Source organism: Phocoena phocoena, chromosome 11 (genome assembly GCF_963924675.1).
Source record: "Phocoena phocoena chromosome 11, mPhoPho1.1, whole genome shotgun sequence".
NCBI lineage: Eukaryota > Metazoa > Chordata > Mammalia > Artiodactyla > Phocoenidae > Phocoena > Phocoena phocoena.
In genome coordinates this window covers 101,137,238-101,154,499 of record NC_089229.1, presented here as the reverse complement: position 1 = coordinate 101,154,499, position 17,262 = coordinate 101,137,238, and the positions used below count along the sequence as shown (strand labels likewise).

General features: G+C 59.8%; 1 protein-coding gene across 1 annotated transcript in view; it reads right to left on the bottom strand.

Annotated features, from left to right (window-relative positions):
* Window positions 1–17,262, bottom strand: part of CACNA1C (calcium voltage-gated channel subunit alpha1 C) — a 463,376-nt gene that overhangs the window by 176,742 nt on the left and 269,372 nt on the right. Inside the window, exon 4 of the mRNA XM_065888236.1 lies at window positions 5,340–5,479. Within this exon, the coding sequence (XP_065744308.1) occupies window positions 5,340–5,479 (140 nt within the window). The remainder of the gene's footprint in view (window positions 1–5,339; window positions 5,480–17,262) is intronic.

Genomic DNA, 17,262 nt, shown 5'->3' with positions numbered 1-17,262 from the left:
GGGACGGAGGTGCATTGTGGGTTCAGATGCAGGTGTGGGAACAGACGGAAGTCCTCTTCTGACTGCACCTCTCTTCTCAGCGAATCAGGTAGCAAGCCATCAGCTGGAATGTGAAAGGGGAGGGGGTTCTGGAAGCTTGAAGGGTGAAACAAAGGCATAAAAGGGTCGCGGAAGAAAGTGGTGGGGCGAACGGAGCCAGGCCGTGCAGTGGGGTTTCCAGGCACCCAGGGCCTCTGGGAGGAGGTGGTCACGAGGGGAAGTGACACGTCGGCTCAGCCTTGTGCGTTTCTCTACCCGCCCCAAGGGCACAGCTCAGGTAGCAGCTAGTCGGACTGGGTCGGAGTTGGTGCTTTTGCAAGTGATCAGGGAAAGAAGTAAAAGCTGAGTGCAGACACAGGCGAGAGATGACCTCAGGGCAGGAGGGCACTGTCGGAGTCCAGCGCTGGACGGAGGGAGCAGGAAGGATGGGTGGTATTTTTTGGAGAGCAGGAAGCTGGTCTGAGGTCATGGAGAGGATGTGGCTTGCGGTCATGGCAGGGATCCTGACTTCGACCCTGGGAGTGGGCAGCTGAGACAGGACAGAGTCAGGATCCCTGGGGAAGAAGACATCAAGGAACCAAGAAGCTTGGGAGGCTGATGGCGGGACAGTGCGTGATGGAGAGGAGGAGCTGGCCAAGAGCTCGTGTCTCCACAGCCAAGGAGAGACTCAAAGGTGTGGGAGGACCACGACTTGGAGAAGCAACGGGTAGAGGGCCTGAGGATACAAGCATCAGAATTGGAGGGGTTGGGCTTCCCTGGTGGCGCAGTGGTTAAGAATCCACCTGCCAGTGCAGGGGACACGGGTTCGAGCCTTCATCCGGGAAGATCCCACATGCCGCGGAGCAACTAAGCCCGTGCGCCACAGCTACTGAGCCTGTGCCCTAGAGCCCGCGAGCCACAACTACTGAAGCCCGTGCGCCTAGAGCCCCTACTCTGCAACAAGAGAAGCCACCGCAATGAGAAGACTGCACCGCAACAAAGAGTAGGCCCCGCTCTCTGCAACTAGAGAAAGCCCGCGCACAGCTATGAAGACCCAATGCAGCCAAAAATAAAATAATGAAAAAAAAAAGAATTGGAGGGGCTTAGAGAGGAGGGAGGCGGTGGTCTGAAAGCACAATAAGAGGAAGCAGGGCTCCTCTCCTGGCCTGCGAGCATTTGGAGGGGAGGGGCCGTATCTTGAGAGCCGGCAAGGGCAGCAGGACCCGCGGGGAGAATGAGAGAGAGAAGGAGGGACCGGTGCTGGGGTTAGAGCAACACCGGGCTCCCTGCTCTGGAATAAATCTGATGAGGATCCAGCGACACCCCGCTCCATATTGATGTTTTCTCGACAGAGCTGAGTAGTTGGGACAAAGCTTGCAAAGCTGAAATCCGGTATCTGGACTTTTACAGAAAATGTTTGCTAAGACCAGAAGTGGGGAGGGATTGTGGGGAACACGGGGCACCTTGGAAAGGTTTCGGGAGGGATTAGAACATGCAGAGAATGTACGGGAATGGGAGTCTGGGATCCTGGGCCACTTGTGGGAACCGAGAAGAATATGGGAAAGGGCCCCATGGACCATCTTTGTCTTTGTACCTAGAGACGTCCCACTGACTCATGGTCAGGAGAGCGCACTGGGTCGTGCCTAGGGCCAAGGAAGACGCCCAGAGAGCAGACCTGAACCGGGCCTGGGCAGCCTGGTCTTGAGGAACAGGCTGGGGCTTCTATGACTCCTGCCCTAGGGGGCTGGATCTGGGAATGGGGAAGCTGCAGCTGGGGGCTTAGAGAAGCTTAGACCCAGGCAGGGCCCAGCGGAGGGAGCTGGTCTAAACAGGGATTTGCAAAACGTGCTCCGGAGAACCCTCGGGGACTTCTTGGGCAGTGAGGCCAGGGATGAGTGGCTTCCCTTTGGTCTGTTTTCCACGCGGGGACCCCGAGTAGGCTGTGTCTGCACGGTGGGTTCTGTGGCCAGACCACGTCTGATGTCCTCCTGCCTGTTCTGTGATTCCTTCACCCCAGCTTGGCAGTTTGACGGGTCCATGTGTTAGTTGGTGACACCTCCTATCCCAGGCAGAGGTCTCCAGGGTGGGGGAAGCGGGGTCTTTTCTCTGAAGAGAAATGTTCTTTCCATGGAAGCCTGGATCACAGAAACTCAGGACATGGACACCAGTTTGCAAGTCTGTTGAACAACATTCCAAATGCAAACCAGATTTGGTTCCTAGAACTTCCTGGAAGAAAGGGACACGCTTATCAACGTACAAGATGTTCACAAATGTTATTCGGGGAAGGGAACAGAGGTTGAACAGCCATCCTCTCCTTTAACCCCTGAAGGGGCAGAAATTTCAGGAATGGGCCTCAGACGTGTTCTCAGCTTGCAGGGGCCGGCGTGTTTCTCCTCAGTCACACTTTGTAGAGGCGAAACCACTGCTTGGTGCCCACCGGTGCCTAAGGGCCAGGGACCTTCTCCAGGCGGTGTGTCTGGCACTTCCTTAGCTGGACGTTAGAGCTTGTCAGAGAGGACGATGGTCTCTAGAGGCCCTGTGAGCCGAGAGGCAGGGCCCCATATTGGGAGGGAGCTGGAGACATAGTGAGGCCCTTTAGGCTGGAGTAGACGGTCTGAGCGGGGGGCATCTGCTTAGGGCTCCCGGGTGCCTGACGGGGGCGGAGGGAGGGCTCCCGGGTGCCTGGCGGGGGTGCGGGGAGGGCTCCCGGGTGCCTGGCGGGGCTGCGGGGAGGGTTCCCGGGTGCCTGATGGGGGTGGAGGGAGGGCTCCCTGGTGCCTGATGGGGGCAGAGGGAGGGCCCCCGGGTGCCTGATGGGGGCGGAGGGAGGGCCCCCGGGTGCCTGACGGGGGCGGAGGGAGGGCTCCCGGGTGCCTGACGGGGGCGGAGGGAGGGCCCCCGGGTGCCTGACGGGGGCGGAGGGAGGGCTCCCGGGTGCCTGACGGGGGCGGAGGGAGGGCTCCCGGGTGCCTGGTGGGGGTGCGGGGAGGGCTCTCAGGTGCCTGGCGGGGCTGCGGGGAGGGTTCCCGGGTGCCTGATGGGGGCGGAGGGAGGGCTCCTGGGTGCCTGATGGGGGTGGAGGGGAGTAGCTCACAGAGGCTCTGAAGTCCTCCCACATCCATTCAGCAGCCCGATGTCCCCACTGTTCCGAGAAGACTCCTCCACTTCCGGAAGGAATGGGGCACGCGAGGGGAGGGCAATGCCTTGGCACTGGCCTCCTGGGTGGCAAGGCAGAGAAGGGAGAGGGGCCCTCAGCCCGGCACTCAGGCGGGCAAGCCCACCTCCCCCGGAGCAAGGCAGACTCCCTCTAGTTTGCGGGAGGGCAGAGGCTGCCCAGGAGGGGCCAAGGTGAGCAGATATTTCCCAGGAGACACGAGGAAGCAAAGGCACATCCATGTAAGGGGTCGGGATGGGAGGGCACAGCTGAAGAGAGGTGGTTGGGCCACACCCTCCATGGGGGTGTGTCGTTTTCCGAGTTAGAAGGATGGGCTGAGTCTAGACTGGATGGAGAGCCCCAAAGACCAGCGCCTTGGAGAAGAGAAACCAGGTGCTGAATGTGGCCGATTGCGAGATCAACGGGAAAAAGCCAGAGGGTCATGGTGGACCACAAGCTGAGCCAGCGCTGGCATCGTAGCCTCCATGTCATAAACAGTCGATGGAGGCACCCTTGGGAGAGTGCCAAGTCTGGACGCGTCCCTCTCTTCCTCAGCCTGATGGCCCGGGCCCGGGGAGATGTGGGTGGGATCTGGGCTGACCCACAAGCAGTCCGCTTGCTGCAGTCTCGGGAGGAGCCGGGTCCATGCAAGTGGGAGATGGGCCCCTGTCTGAGGTCCACCTGTGTCTCCTGCTTCCATCCCACGCAGAGGTGAGGCCACGTTTGGGGCAGAGCATCATATAGACCAATGCCAACTCAGCCCACAGACGGGAGAAGACTTAGCTTCTCTGCCCCAAGAGGCGCCTCTCCTCTCTGTTGGCCCCAGAAGCACCAGATCTCATTCCTTGGGCTCTTTCTGTGAGTGTGTGAAAGGTTCCCAGGAGACTCGGGCCTTGAGGGAGATGCTGAATTTAAAAGGATTTAGATGTATCAGGAAGAAGCACGTTAAAGGACTTTGCCGTGGTTTGCTGAGTTAGTTCAAGGCATTTGTCAGTCAATCTGTTTATCCTGGAGTGAACAGAAGTAGCAAATCTCTCGCAGATCTGCAGCTTCACCCTGACATCCGCACGTGGCAGAGTCCAGAAACTTCCGTGTCCCTCATGCCTCCCAAGTGCCCCTGATGTTAATGCAAAGCGTGTCATGCCTGGCCAGGCAAAAAAGGACAGCGGCGAAAACAGCTCCAGACGCCCGGAGACAGGGACTCGCTCCCAAATGGCCCTGATTTGCTCCGTCACTTCCTGCAGGAAAGGCCGGGCGCCCACGAGGCTCTGAGCAGGGCGCGCTCTGGGGAAGCCACCAGCACAACATCCTCCCGGGGCGGCTGGGAAGGGCCCCCTGGGGTAGGAGCCTAATGCCACGCTGACCTGACCCCGGAGGCCGTGGGGACAGCGAGGGAGTGAAGGGCAGGTGGGCTTGAAGTAGCGCCAGGTCAGCCCCGAGGCTCGGGCACCCTGCCCTCCGCAGACGGACGAGTGACTGGAGCCCGGTCAGCTGTGTCTCTCGTGGCGCGTGCGGGTCTCTTTGTACAAACATTCCACAGAGAATCTTTTCCTGAAGTTACCGATGCCTTGATAAGGAGATCGTCACTTCCAGGGTTTCCTGAAGCTTCCTGACGCCGCTTTGTTTCTGAGCGTAGGCTGAGTTGGCCTCTACGGCAGAGCGGGGTGTCCGGGGAAGTGCGTCTGGCCCCGTGCCCTCGGCCCTTCCTAGTCCCATTGTCCGGTCCCGGCAGCCACCGAGCCAGGACCCTGCAGAGGTGCAGGTGGGTGTCCCGGCTCCCGGGTGCCAGCCGCCTTTCCATCCAGCCTAAGCAGACACACTCGGCCACACCGCAGGGGAGGCGTCCAGGGGCCGCTGTGCCACGTGAGGCCCAGAGGGAGACCTAAAGGGGACACAGAGGCCCCTGGGCTCCGCCAGAAGGCCTCGGATTCACCTGTGCACGCGCGCGTGTGCGTGTGCATGCGTGTGCAGGTGGGAGCGGCGGCCGGCGCTGTTCCAGGTGACGCTCCTCTCCCTTTGGAGACAGTCTGAATCCAAAGTGATTTTTAATAGATCCTCTCGTCTGGCCTGAAGCCCAGGGCCCTTGTGACCAGAGACACAGATACGGATGGGAAGGGGCCGGTACTGGGTGAGGGCGGCGGAGGGGGGGAGGGGTGGCTGTACTCACCCGACAACCACAATGATAAAATCCAGCAAGTTCCAGCCGTTGCGGAGGTAAGCATTGGGGTGAAAGAGCAGCCCATAGGCTATGACTTTTAAAAATGCTTCCACAGTAAAAATGATGAGGAAGAGATACTCCACCCGTTCCTAGGAAACACAAGTAGAAGAGAGAGAAGGAGTCATTAGACTGGGGATTTGGAAAATTCTGACCCAGCAGGTCCCCCAAGGTGGTGGAGGAGAAGGGGGACCCTCCACGGTCGGATCAGGGGGACACCCCCAGGCCACATCCCGAGCCCCACGGTCCATCCCACAGGAGAGCTCCGATCCACTGGGCAGGAAGGGGGTTTTTAGTCTTCAAATGTTAAAATGCAGAAATTAGGGTGGTGAAAAATCGCACGTCTTTGAGAAACATCTTAGTTCATCAGTGAGCAGTTCCTTGTACTTCTCAGAAGAGAACTCACGACGCCTTCTCTAAAGGGGACCCAAGGATGCCGGGACGGGAGTTGGTGCTGAGAAAGGGCTGAGACAGAAGGGCAGGGAAAGTGCCACAGTTCTGAGTCACAAACCCTGAAGCTACAGCCGGGGTCTCTGATACCCAGCCACCAAGAAGCAGAGCATGGAAACCTCCGCCAGCCGCTGAAACAGAGGCAGCTGCCCACGTGCGCTGACCCCGACCTGCGGGCCCTCTTCCGTGAGGAAACAGAACCCTCTGTCCAAAGAGTGAGACCAGATCAGCAGGGACCCCAGCATTGCCAGGATGAGGGCGGGCACTGGGTGGCGGAGGGGCGGTGCTGTTCCGCTCTCCACACTCTGTCCTCTCCAAGAGGGCTCTGCCGTGGGATGTGGCCCTGTCCCCGGAGCCCACGCTCGGCAGGACTGACTCCGGCTGGTCAGAGCCGACTCGGGGCTGATTCACCGGCACCCCACCCTCCGCAGCAGCCGCTCTCCCACGCTGCCCCCGGTGCAGAGCCTTCAAGGCCCCTCAGGCAGAGGCGGCTGTGGCCTTCACACACCGATGCTTTGTGCTCGTCTCCGTGGGAGCCTCCAGGAAGCTCCCACCTCAGACCCCAGACCCGGCTTCTCCTCTTCCACAAGTCAGGAGGGGCTTACTGAAGACCCCAGGTCCCACGCCCACCGTATCCCTAGAAGGCATACGGCCTGCCGCCCACCCTGCAGGGAGGTCAGGTTGGTCCCAACGCCCCCCGTGCTCTGCCTATCTGCTCTGCCCACCCTCCCCAAACCCTGTGACGTTGAGCGCGTGCTGGCCTCACCCAGCCCAGCTCAGGACGAAGTTTGGGGACACAAAGTTAAAAAGGGAAGAACCCCGGGCCCCACCCAGACCTACTGGAGGAGATCTTCTGGCTATGGAGCCTGGAAGTGGACATTCCAGACCATTCCTGGGTGTCTCTGAAACACCTGAAGTTTAAGAACCACTGGTCCACGTGCTGAGAAAGGCCCAGATAAGCGGCAACCATGGGAAGGGGATGGAGGTGGGACTCCACCAGCATCTCCGAGGCAGGCTTGTCCTTACCTCCCACCCATTCTGTCATCTTGAAGTTGGTCTGGGACGTGGCTTCCCGGGGGTCTGCGACCCAGGAACAAACGGCAGTGCGTAGGACCTCTGGTCTTTAAAAAGTAGGTGATGTTGGATAAAAATGTACAGCAGGACCTTGTTGAAAGGGAATGCATGTTCCAAAAGGGCGCGACACACCTGAGGACGACTGTGGAAGGTGAGCTGTCCAGCCACTCAGCCCCCGCCCCCGAGACCATTCAGAGCGTCCACGTTTAGCCCCAGATGACAGGGCCACCTCCTCTGCACCCCCAGAAACCTCTGCGGAAATTCACGAAGTTGGAGCAGGGAGTAGGGATGAGAAGGGAAACAAAGGTAAGCTGGGTACCCATTTGTGTCAGGGGCTTTCATGTGTCACCTGCGTGCCAGGTGCCGTCACCCCGCCAGCCTCCATCCAGTCACACGTTCCTGGTGAGGCTCAACCAGCTGAGTCACTGGACATGATTGATGCTGGGGAGCCCTCTGGGTCGTTTGCACAGTGAGCTTTCTGGGACAGGTAGCAACCCAGCTCGGAATACCCCTTCCCCGCGGCAGGGAGGACAGCCATACCCCAGGGCTCCGAGCGTCCTGTGTGCTGGGGGGCTGGCGTCTCAGACAACTCCTTAAACAGCGGCACTCCCAGCCCCGCCCGACTGGCACCAAGCAGTGTGTTTACCCCCTCGTCTGCGAGGCTGCCTTCCCTTCCTGATTCCTCTATGAAAAGAGAAAGCCACGGGGGAGGAGGGGTCCCGGGTCCCTCCACTGCCGTGCAGGCTCACACCGCAGCCCCGGCGCGTCCTAGACCTGCTGCACCTCCTGTGAGATGGAGGACCTGGGGACGTGTGTCTTCTCTTGTTGACCCTCGGCCTTTGTAAGTTTCCCCCAGGAGGCCCACTCCCTAATCTACAGCATGTGACTTAACAGGTGGAGACGAGAAGGAACCACGGACATGGCAGCGAGTCCTTCACTCAACCGTTCACGGACATGTTTATGTGCTGGAGATTCGAGAGAAAGGGCTCAGAAACTGACCTCCAGGAGCTCTGGGGACAATGGGGACAGATGGACAGAGTCCAGTACAGCAGGTAAGCTGTGCCCTGGAGGGAGGGCTGGGAGGATGGAGAGCTGTCAGCTGAAGTGGGTGGGTCAGGCATCCGGTGGAGAGAGAGGTAAAGGGGGGAAATGTGGAGGCCGTGGCTGGGGAGGGGACGGGCTGGAGAGGCGGGCCGGAGCAAGGGGACCGGGGGCTCTGGGGCCAGGCCTGGACACTTGGCTTCCGTTCTGAGGAGACGGCGGCCCTGCTGTGGTGTGCACTGCCGTCTGGCGCTGTCATGATGGGGCAATCAGGCGGGGGTGGCCCACGCAGAGTTCGTGGAGGCCTGAGCCGAGGCCGAGACGGGGGACTGGAGATGAGCAGGGGGACCTGGGACACAGAAGGCGTGTGATTCGCCTTCTGGCTGCACGTGGGGGTCGGAGAAGAGGCAGGGAAAGAAGGGCACGCCCCCCCCCCCGGGGTTTCTAACCCCGTGACTGTGGGTGGAGGACCCTCTCGCTGCAGTGGGGCCTTGAGGAAGAGGAGGGGTCAGCGTTCTGTACTCAAGGTGGAGCTCCTGGACTTGGATGTAGAGGTGGGCTCGCACGGAGCTGGGCTCACAGGGGCGGCTGGACAAGGTGGCCCTGGAGATCGTGTGGACCGGAGGAGAGCTGAGGCTGGGGTCCATCCCCTACGGGACGACCTCAGCCCAAGGGAGTGCTTCTGCGTCCTGGGAATTGTCTCCCAGGAGAAGTGACAGGGTCCTGCTTAAAGCCATGGGGTCTGAGAGAGAAAGGACCTCAGAGGTTATCTAAGTAACCTCCCGGCGGAAAGACTAGGACACTGATAAGATAAGGCCTGGCAGGTACACGTGGAGGATGCAGGATGAGCTGGACTTCCTGACCCGAGGCCCAAGGTGCATTCGTTTCTTTGCCTCCCGGGCCCCGCTGACCCCCTAAGACACGAGTGGGTCGGACTCCTCAGTACGAGGTTTAAGGGTCTGAGACAGAACTGAAGAGGGCCCAGGAGCCAGGAAGAAGGGTCCGGACAAGAACCCAGGGAAGCAGCAAGGGCCTGTGGTCACCAAGTCTGGGGCACGGTCACCTGTGAGGTGGGTGAACGCGGGTGTGCATGTGTGTAGCACCACTCTTGTGAGCGGTGCTGTATTCACTCTAACGTTAGAGGCATGGGTGTCCTTACAGAATTAATTCCAACCCTCTCTTCAAAACCAAAAAACAAACAAGAAAACGTAAACAAGTGAAACAGCCTGGTCATCCTTTCAAAACACTGGGCGTTGCCATAGAAACGTCCGGGGGTGGAGATCAGTGCAGCCGTGGAAGCCGCTCTCCGGCCGGCTGATGTCCGGGTGCCTCTGGCCTCATGGGCTCACATTCCTCATGGCCTCCTCGGGCCTGGTTCTGGGGGTCCCAGAGCCCTGAGAACGCACCAAGGTCCAGCAGGGGACCCGCCGTTTCTGTGATCTTGGGAACCCCTGGCAACTCTGGAAGCCACCCTGGGGCAGCCTGATTCCAGGCCCCACTGTGGGTCGAGGTTGAAAAGGCTGGAGGAGGCGTGAGGATGCGCCAGACGCAGCCACGCACAGCTGCGGGTGGGGGGCGAGGGGACGCCCAGGGCTCCCCAGGACCCTCCGCTGCTGCCGGCTGGAGTGGGGACCTCGCCGCTCAAGTGGTTCCATCTCTTCCCTTTCCCAGCACCTCCCCTTCCCTCCCGACAATATTCCCCAACCCCGCCCGCCCCGTGTGTCCTCTCCTTGTCACCGTGTCCCCATCCCTCCCCTCTCCCTGCTCTCTCCTCAGGGCCACCACTGGCACCCGGGCCCACATCCACTCCCAGGTTTGACCCACTGAGGGGATTCAGAGGAGGGAGCGCCTCGGTTCCCAGGGGTCACGAGGTCTCCCGGATGCCTGTGGGCTGTGAGGCCCTGGTGGGCACAGGCCGTCAGAGCTTTCCGCTCTCCTCACGTCCACACATCCTGCCCTTCATCCGCATTGTAAGCCTCTTCACGGCAGACTCAATTATCTGCGGATGGTAACAATCTCGATTCTGACACCGAATGGCTCTGTGTCTTTGGGAAATCACGCTACCTCCCTGGTCTGCTTCTCATCGGTAGAAGAGCTCGTTAACCATGAAAAAACGAAACAAGATATGATGCCGCTGAGAGCCCTGGGCTCCCCAGGGCTGCTTTGGGAGCGGGTACAGGTCGGGGGGAGGCTGACAAGGTGGGGCTTCCCCCCTGCCCCCGCCTTGAACCAGAGCGTGGCCACTTTGACCCGAGGAATCCAGCTGAATCCAGTCTGGGGAACCCACGGGATGGGGTGTGGAGAGAGAACACACACGAAAAGGTGCAGCCATCGCTTCCTGACTGGCCCGGGTGACTCCTGCTGGCTTTATGTTCTGGGTTCTGCCTGAGATTTTACTGGAGAAGAGCAATGAGTGCTTTTTTTCCCCCTGGTTTTCTTAGAACTTGGAATACCACTTCCAAAGTGGCGATGACTCCAAAGCCTCTCCAGAGTCCTCTGTCAAGCTCGTCCCTGGTCTGTGCGCAGTTCTGCACAAGGCACAGTCAGATTCCCAAATGTGGAGAGAACACAGAGTTCCTGTCCTCACTGTTCTGAGGATCCCTATAAACACAGATAGGTTTGATACTGAAAAATCCTTCATCAACGAGACTATTACTGTGTGTGCTTTAGGAGAACACAACATTCCCTCCTGGTAAGGGAAGCCAGTGCCAGGGGAGAGCTCCCTGGACCCCGCCATCAGGGCGCGCCTGCCAGGTCTGTTCACGTATGCACGCTCATGTCTCTTCAAGCATGCGTGTTTCTGCACACGCACACACACACGCACACGTGGTGCAGCTGGGCGATGCCCACCGTCTGTGTTAAACAGCATGTACCTGCTCTGTAACAGACCAGCTGTGGAAATTCACACTCAGAGAGCTTTCCTTCCCTCGGCGGCTGAAGGACGACACAGAATGTGGTGAATCCACGCACAGAGGGATACTAGTCAGCCCTGAAAAGTAATAAAGCTCTGACACGCGCTGCGACGTGGGTGAGCCCTGAAAACACCGTGCTGAGAGAGAGGAGCCAGTCCTAGAAGGACACACATGTATGATTCCACTTCTGTGAAACACCCGGAACGGGCAAATTCATGGAAACTGTAGATTAGAGGTTCCTGGGGCTGGAGGAGGAGGGAGCTGTTTCGGGGAACGAAAAGCTGCGGAAACAGCGTGACGGTGTGAGTGTCATTCGTGCCTCTCACGCGTACACTTTAAAACGGTTAGAACGGCAAATTCTGTTGTATTTATTTTCTCACAAAGGGAAAAAAAGGAAGCATTCCTTCGGATGTTAAAGATTTTCTAACCATCAAGGGTCTTCATCTAAAGCTACCTGAGGCCACGGCTGAACCTGTATCAGCTACCCCCTCCCCGGGATCACTTGTCAGGAGACCACCAGCACAGCCACTTGTCGAGAGAGCTGGTGGAAGGCTGGGGCCCTGGGATGGGGCACAAGGCGGTGGGCGGGGAGGCGGGAGGCGGCTGAAGACAACGGCTACAATTTTTCGAGGCAGGCCCTTCCCCAGGGCCTTGTGTGGTTCAGGCGGTCTGGCCTTAACACCCAGGGCTCCTGTAAAGGATGAAAGGGCCGGACAAAACCCTGGGACACCTAAGAGCAAAGCAGCCTCGGAAAGAACAGTAGTCACCTGCTTGTCGAGGCTGGTGGCCCCGGAGGCTGAAAGTCTGCCGGGTCGCTGGTCTCACAGGGGCTCAGCCCAAAGATCCGGAAGCTCTCCTCCCGCACAGCTCGCTCTGCCCTCGCCCGTGACGCCAGGTGGCCGTGACTCATCCACTCGTGAGACCCTCGGCTCACGTCTCCTCTGGAGGCTGGCCTTGCCCCCCTGGGAGGGTCAAGCAGGCGGCTCAGATGTCCCGGTGCCGGCCTGCCCCTCGCCAGCTCGTCCCCCAGACGGCATCTCTGCCCGTCCCCGGGGCCCCTGCCTGGGCTGCTTCTCAGCTGTCAGCCCCCAGGGCAGACCTGGCCTGCCTGCGGGCTCGGTGGTGTCCTGCACCGTCGTCACGGGCCGCTGAGCCGCCCCTTGGAGCTCACGGCTGGCCACGTGCCCCTCCCCAGCGGGTAGCACAGGCTGTCAGGGCGCGGCCGGCCCCCTCTCTCCCAGGACGTCACTGGCTCCGGGACGTCACCTTTGCTTTGGGTAATGGAGCAGAGTGGCGACAGGTATTCCCACTCAGAGCTGAAGTGCTTCTGGGGACAAGGGGGCATTTGCTTAATGACCTGTGGCTAGTGTGTGGTTTCCCAAATGGGTGCGGCAGTGGCCTCACAACTGTCCTGAATGCCCACCTTCTTGCGAGGAAGCAGGACCAGCACACGGCACAGGGGACAGAGCCCCTCTCCCGCCTGTCTGCACGGCTGGCCCTGCGCCCGCCCCCATCACTGTTTGGGTGCTAAGGCAGCTCCCTCACTGGCCTTATTGGCATCCAGGCTGATTCTCTGCCTCACCAACCCCCCCGTGCCACCCCCGCCCCGGGCCTGGGATGGAGTCTCGCTTCCGCGGCCTGGCTCCCAGGTCCCAGCGGAACCCACCCGTCCCTCTGGCCCCATATCCGGCCAGCACCCTGTGCTCCAGCCACACCAGAAGGCTCACCACACGCAACCCAGACGGGTGGCGAGGCCAACCCTGCCAGGCCGGCCTTCCTCCACCTGCAAGGCCTGCCCCTCTCCTGGTCTGGACGTCTTACCCTCCCCGGCCCCCCACGGCCCTCCACTCAGTGCAGGGCCCTCTGCAGACACGATTCTAGCACTTACGACAATGTGTGTGTTTCCTGCAAGCTCGTCCCCTCGGGGACAGAGGCCTGCAGGGCGGAAGCAGGCCTCTTTGTCACCTTGGTTAGGAGGTGTCTTTAACTGGAGGGCAAAATGACAGAGGGAAAGGGCTTTGGAGTCAAGCTGTTTCCCCGTGACGAGCCGCGTAATCTTCCCAACTGTGGCCTTGTCACCAGGAAAGTGGGAAGCTACACGACTCCGGCGACCTGGGGATTAGGAGTCATGGTCCGCACTGGGATGGCTCAGCTGCCATCGTGGCTCTGCACCCATCATGGCCCCCGGCTCTGCACCCAGCATGGCCCCCGGCTCTGCACCGAGCATGGCCCCCGGCTCTGCACCGAGCATGGCCCCCGGCTCTGCACCGAGCATGGCCCCCGGCTCTGCACCCAGCATGGCCCCCGGCTCTGCATCGAGCATGGCCCCCGGCTCTGCACCGAGCATGGCCCCCGGCTCTGCACCCAGCATGGCCCCCGGCTCTGCACCGAGCATGGCCCCCGGCTCTGCACCCAGCATGGCCCCCGGCTCTGCACCCAGCATGGCCTCCGGCTCTGCACCCAGCATGGCCCCCGGCTCTGCACCCAGCATGGCCCCCGGCTCTGCATCGAGCATGGCCCCCGGCTCTGCACCCAGCATGGCCCCCGGCTCTGCACCGAGCATGGCCCCCGGCTCTGCACCCAGCATGGCCCCCGGCTCTGCACCCAGCATGGCCCCCGGCTCCGCCCCCGGCTCTGCGGCAGGTGCAGCGGGGGTTCCGCAGGCGTCTGTGGGGCTCACGCCCCCTCCAGGCAGCTCTGTGTATCCCCAGAGGTCCCGCCTGGGCCCCTCTCCAGCGCCCACAGCATCAGCCCTCTGCCCGTCCCCTCTTCCCTCCTGCCCACACAGGCCTCCAGGACCCTCAGCAGGTAGCATGACCCATTTTCGAGCTACTTCTGAGCCTCTTGACGTCAACACAAACTGGAACCCAAGGCTTCACGTGTGTTTTCTATTACTGACACAACTTCACAACCAAACCAGAAACTTCTCTGAGCCCGTCTGCCAGGTTCCGGGCCTTCTGAACGCTCCTGACCCCGACCCCCAGTCCAGCCGAAGGGACCCCAGCCCCCCAGCCGAGAGCCTTTCCCTGGAGGCTCTGGGAACCCCACAACCCTTTGCCTCCTGAAGCGACTTATTTCAGTGGCCTGGACAAGGTGACCGACGACAGCAGTGCCCATCGGGAGCGAGAGCGTGGGTTCAGGAGGGTTGAGGACCTGCGGTCACATCCACAGCGAGAGCGCAAGGGGGGCGACATTACAGTTTATGAGGAGCCTTCCATTTTATGTTGAGTGTCACGACCACTTCATGAAGCAGGAAGGCAGGTAATTTCTTCTCCTCTACTTCTCTCACCCCACTTTCTTTTCCTCCTCACACCACCCCCATCATCATCACCACCGTCTCCTCCACCCCCAACACCATCACCACCGTCTCCTCCACCCCCAACACCATCACCACCGTCTCCTCCACCCCCAACACCATCACCACCGTCTCCTCCACCCCCATCACCATCACCACCGTCTCCTCCACCCCCAACACCATCACCACCGTCTCCTCCACCCCCATCACCATCACCACCGTCTCCTCCACCCCCATCACCATCACCACCGTCTCCTCCACCCCCAACACCATCACCACCGTCTCCTCCACCCCCAACACCATCACCACCGTCTCCTCCACCCCCATCACCATCACCACCGTCTCCTCCACCCCCATCACCACCACCACCGTCTCCTCCACCCCCATCACCATCACCACCGCCCAAGCACAGCTCCCTGCCCAAGCCTCCTATAGTGCCACCGCCCTCTCCATCTCCCTGTCCCGAAGACACCATTCCCTTGAGGCATTTTTAGCCAAGACGCCAAACATCCAAAGAGGAAGAAGCGAATCTGTCTCGCGCAGGTGAAAATAGCCGGTCCCCGCCCTGGGCCTCTGCCTCCCTCCCACTCTCCCGCCCCCCCCTTTCTTTCGTGGCTCCTCTACCCCTCCAGCCATCAGCCCCCGGCTTCCCCTCCGTCCCTCTCAGAACTTCTCCCTCCACCTGAGGCACGGGCAGCGTCCACAGGGTCACACAGCAGTTCAGCTAATTGGCTATTTCTTGCAAATTGCTTAAAAGGTGTGCAGACCCACTGAAAATGGAAAGACACAGCGCCGTGGGCATCCACCTGTGACGCTGATGAACGCACCCCAGCCCTTGCGGGTGTGGGTGGGGCGTCTCCTGACCTGTGCGGACCCACAGAGGGAGCCCAGTTACCCAGGAAGGGCCAACATCCCGAGTGAGGGGACGGCGCAGAGGGCTTGGTCCCCTCCCCCAACCGTGGAGCCCATGAGGGCGGCGACGGCCTAAATACGGTCCTCGCGCCGCTACGTCCTCTGCGGGAAGGATGTGAGGCGAGGAGGGAGGCGTTTCAGCTCCCACCTCGTGTTCTCGCGATGCCAGGAGGCAAAACACCTCCCCAAACACGGGCTTCATTTTTCCTGCTTTTCTGCTTGCTGCCTCTGACTTGCGGACAGAAATCCTACGGCAGACGGGGACAACGGAAGCTGGGGTCACAGACAGACCCCGGGTCCCGGTGCCCGAGAAGAGTCCCCGTCACGCCGGTTACAAGCTGGTTACCACGACGTCGACCACCAACACCACCAATAACAAGAACTAATGTCGCCCTGTGTGTTCTGGATCCCGACCCCGATCCCATGTCCCTTGCACGAATTACCGAATTCTTTTCTTCCTTTGTCACAACATCACGATGGCGGCAGATCAGTCCTCCCCGTGAATCAGGAGGTTGAGACGCGGAGGGCAGGTCCGCTCGCCCAGACCACACAGACTCTAAGAGCCGTGGCAGGGCTTGACCTCGGGCCCCTGAGCCCAGGGCGCTGGCCCTTAACGTCAGCTTTAACTTTTTCATCCATAGAAGGAATATGGAAACAGCCTGCGTCGTGTGCTGGTGTCCACGTACGTGGACGTGCTCTGTGAACTGCAAAGTGCTGTGGAAATACTGGCGGGCATCACCCCAAAGCTTCTCTTCGGGGCAGAGAGAACCATCTCATAAAATCAGCGCAGGACCACAGAATCTCAGGGGAGGAAGGGGGCTCCAGTGTCCCGCAGGGTGACGTACACTTGACACAAAACTGAGAGGCCTCGTGAGTGACCTGGCTCAGTGTCAGATAGAAGTGACACCCCGAGATGACCGGAGCGGTGCTGGGTGCAAACCCCCATCTCCTGACCTTTGTCCGGTGCTCAAGCCGCCCCCGACCTGGGCCCCCCAGCAGACACCGCCCAGCCATCACCAGGAACTCACCTGCTGACCCACAACGTGACCTCAGCATCCCTCTCAACACAAGGACCATCGACGCATCGGTGCCGACTTACAACCTGTACCCTCCCTGCGGGATGCACAGGGTGACCATGTAGTTTACCCGTCAGACAAGGGCAGCTTTGAGAGTGAAAGAGGACGCTGTGACTAATTAGTGGGGACACAAGGGGTGATCACACGGGGGTGATCCCAGGTGAACTAGAGACTGTAGTCACCCTAATTATACCTCAGGGAAGCTCCCAAAGCGCCCACCTACTCCTTGTAGGTAAACCGACCTGAGGAAGCTTGGGGGCGTCTTCCTACTGGATGGGGCGGGTGGGGGGACTTGGGGGAAGGAGACAGTCTTGGTGAGAAAGGACAAGGTCCGCCTTGGGGTCACAGTCGTGTCTGCAGAGGTGCCACAACCATGGGGCTATTCCCGCGCCCCCGGGGTCCCCCTCCCGCCCCGGCGGCACCAGCTCAGCACCCTCACGTGAAAGCACGTGTCCGCGATCCCCGGCTCCGGCACTCCACCCCACCCACTCCTCGCAGTGAACAATCGCTTGTGCGGTAGTTTAATGAGCCGGTGATGAACGCGTTTGGGCGTCTTATGGAGGCTGAATCACCTTGTTTACTCATCGGTAATTAAATCGGCAGCATCTAATTTCTGTTTGGGGAGATTTATGGGCATTTTCTGTTTCTAGGTGACGAAATTGAAAAATGAGTCTAATTACTGATGGATTTCCCCAAGAAGAGAACCAGAGAACGGTATTTCACTCACTGCCAGGTTCACTGCGCCTCTGCACGGCCATGACAAGGGTGAATGACAGGAACGCCAGGGACCACCCAAGACCATCCTCTCGGACAGCCCTGTTTCCTAAGGGGAACCCCATTTGTCCCTCAAAAAAACCACTGCTACTAAGGGGTTTTTAGAGGATATGACATTTCCAGTATGGAAGGTTCTGACCGGGTGTGGCCTCTAAGTTGCTTTGTGACGTGAGCTTAGAAAGTCTTTTTTTATTCTTCGACTTTACATTTTCTCGTTTATGAAGCAAAGTTTTCAAGTCATCAAATTATTGGGCTAATGAGCAGATGATCCCATAAAAATGGTTGCAAGCTGGTTAACAGAAAAATATTACCAACGTGGCATGTTTTATAAACATTTAGAA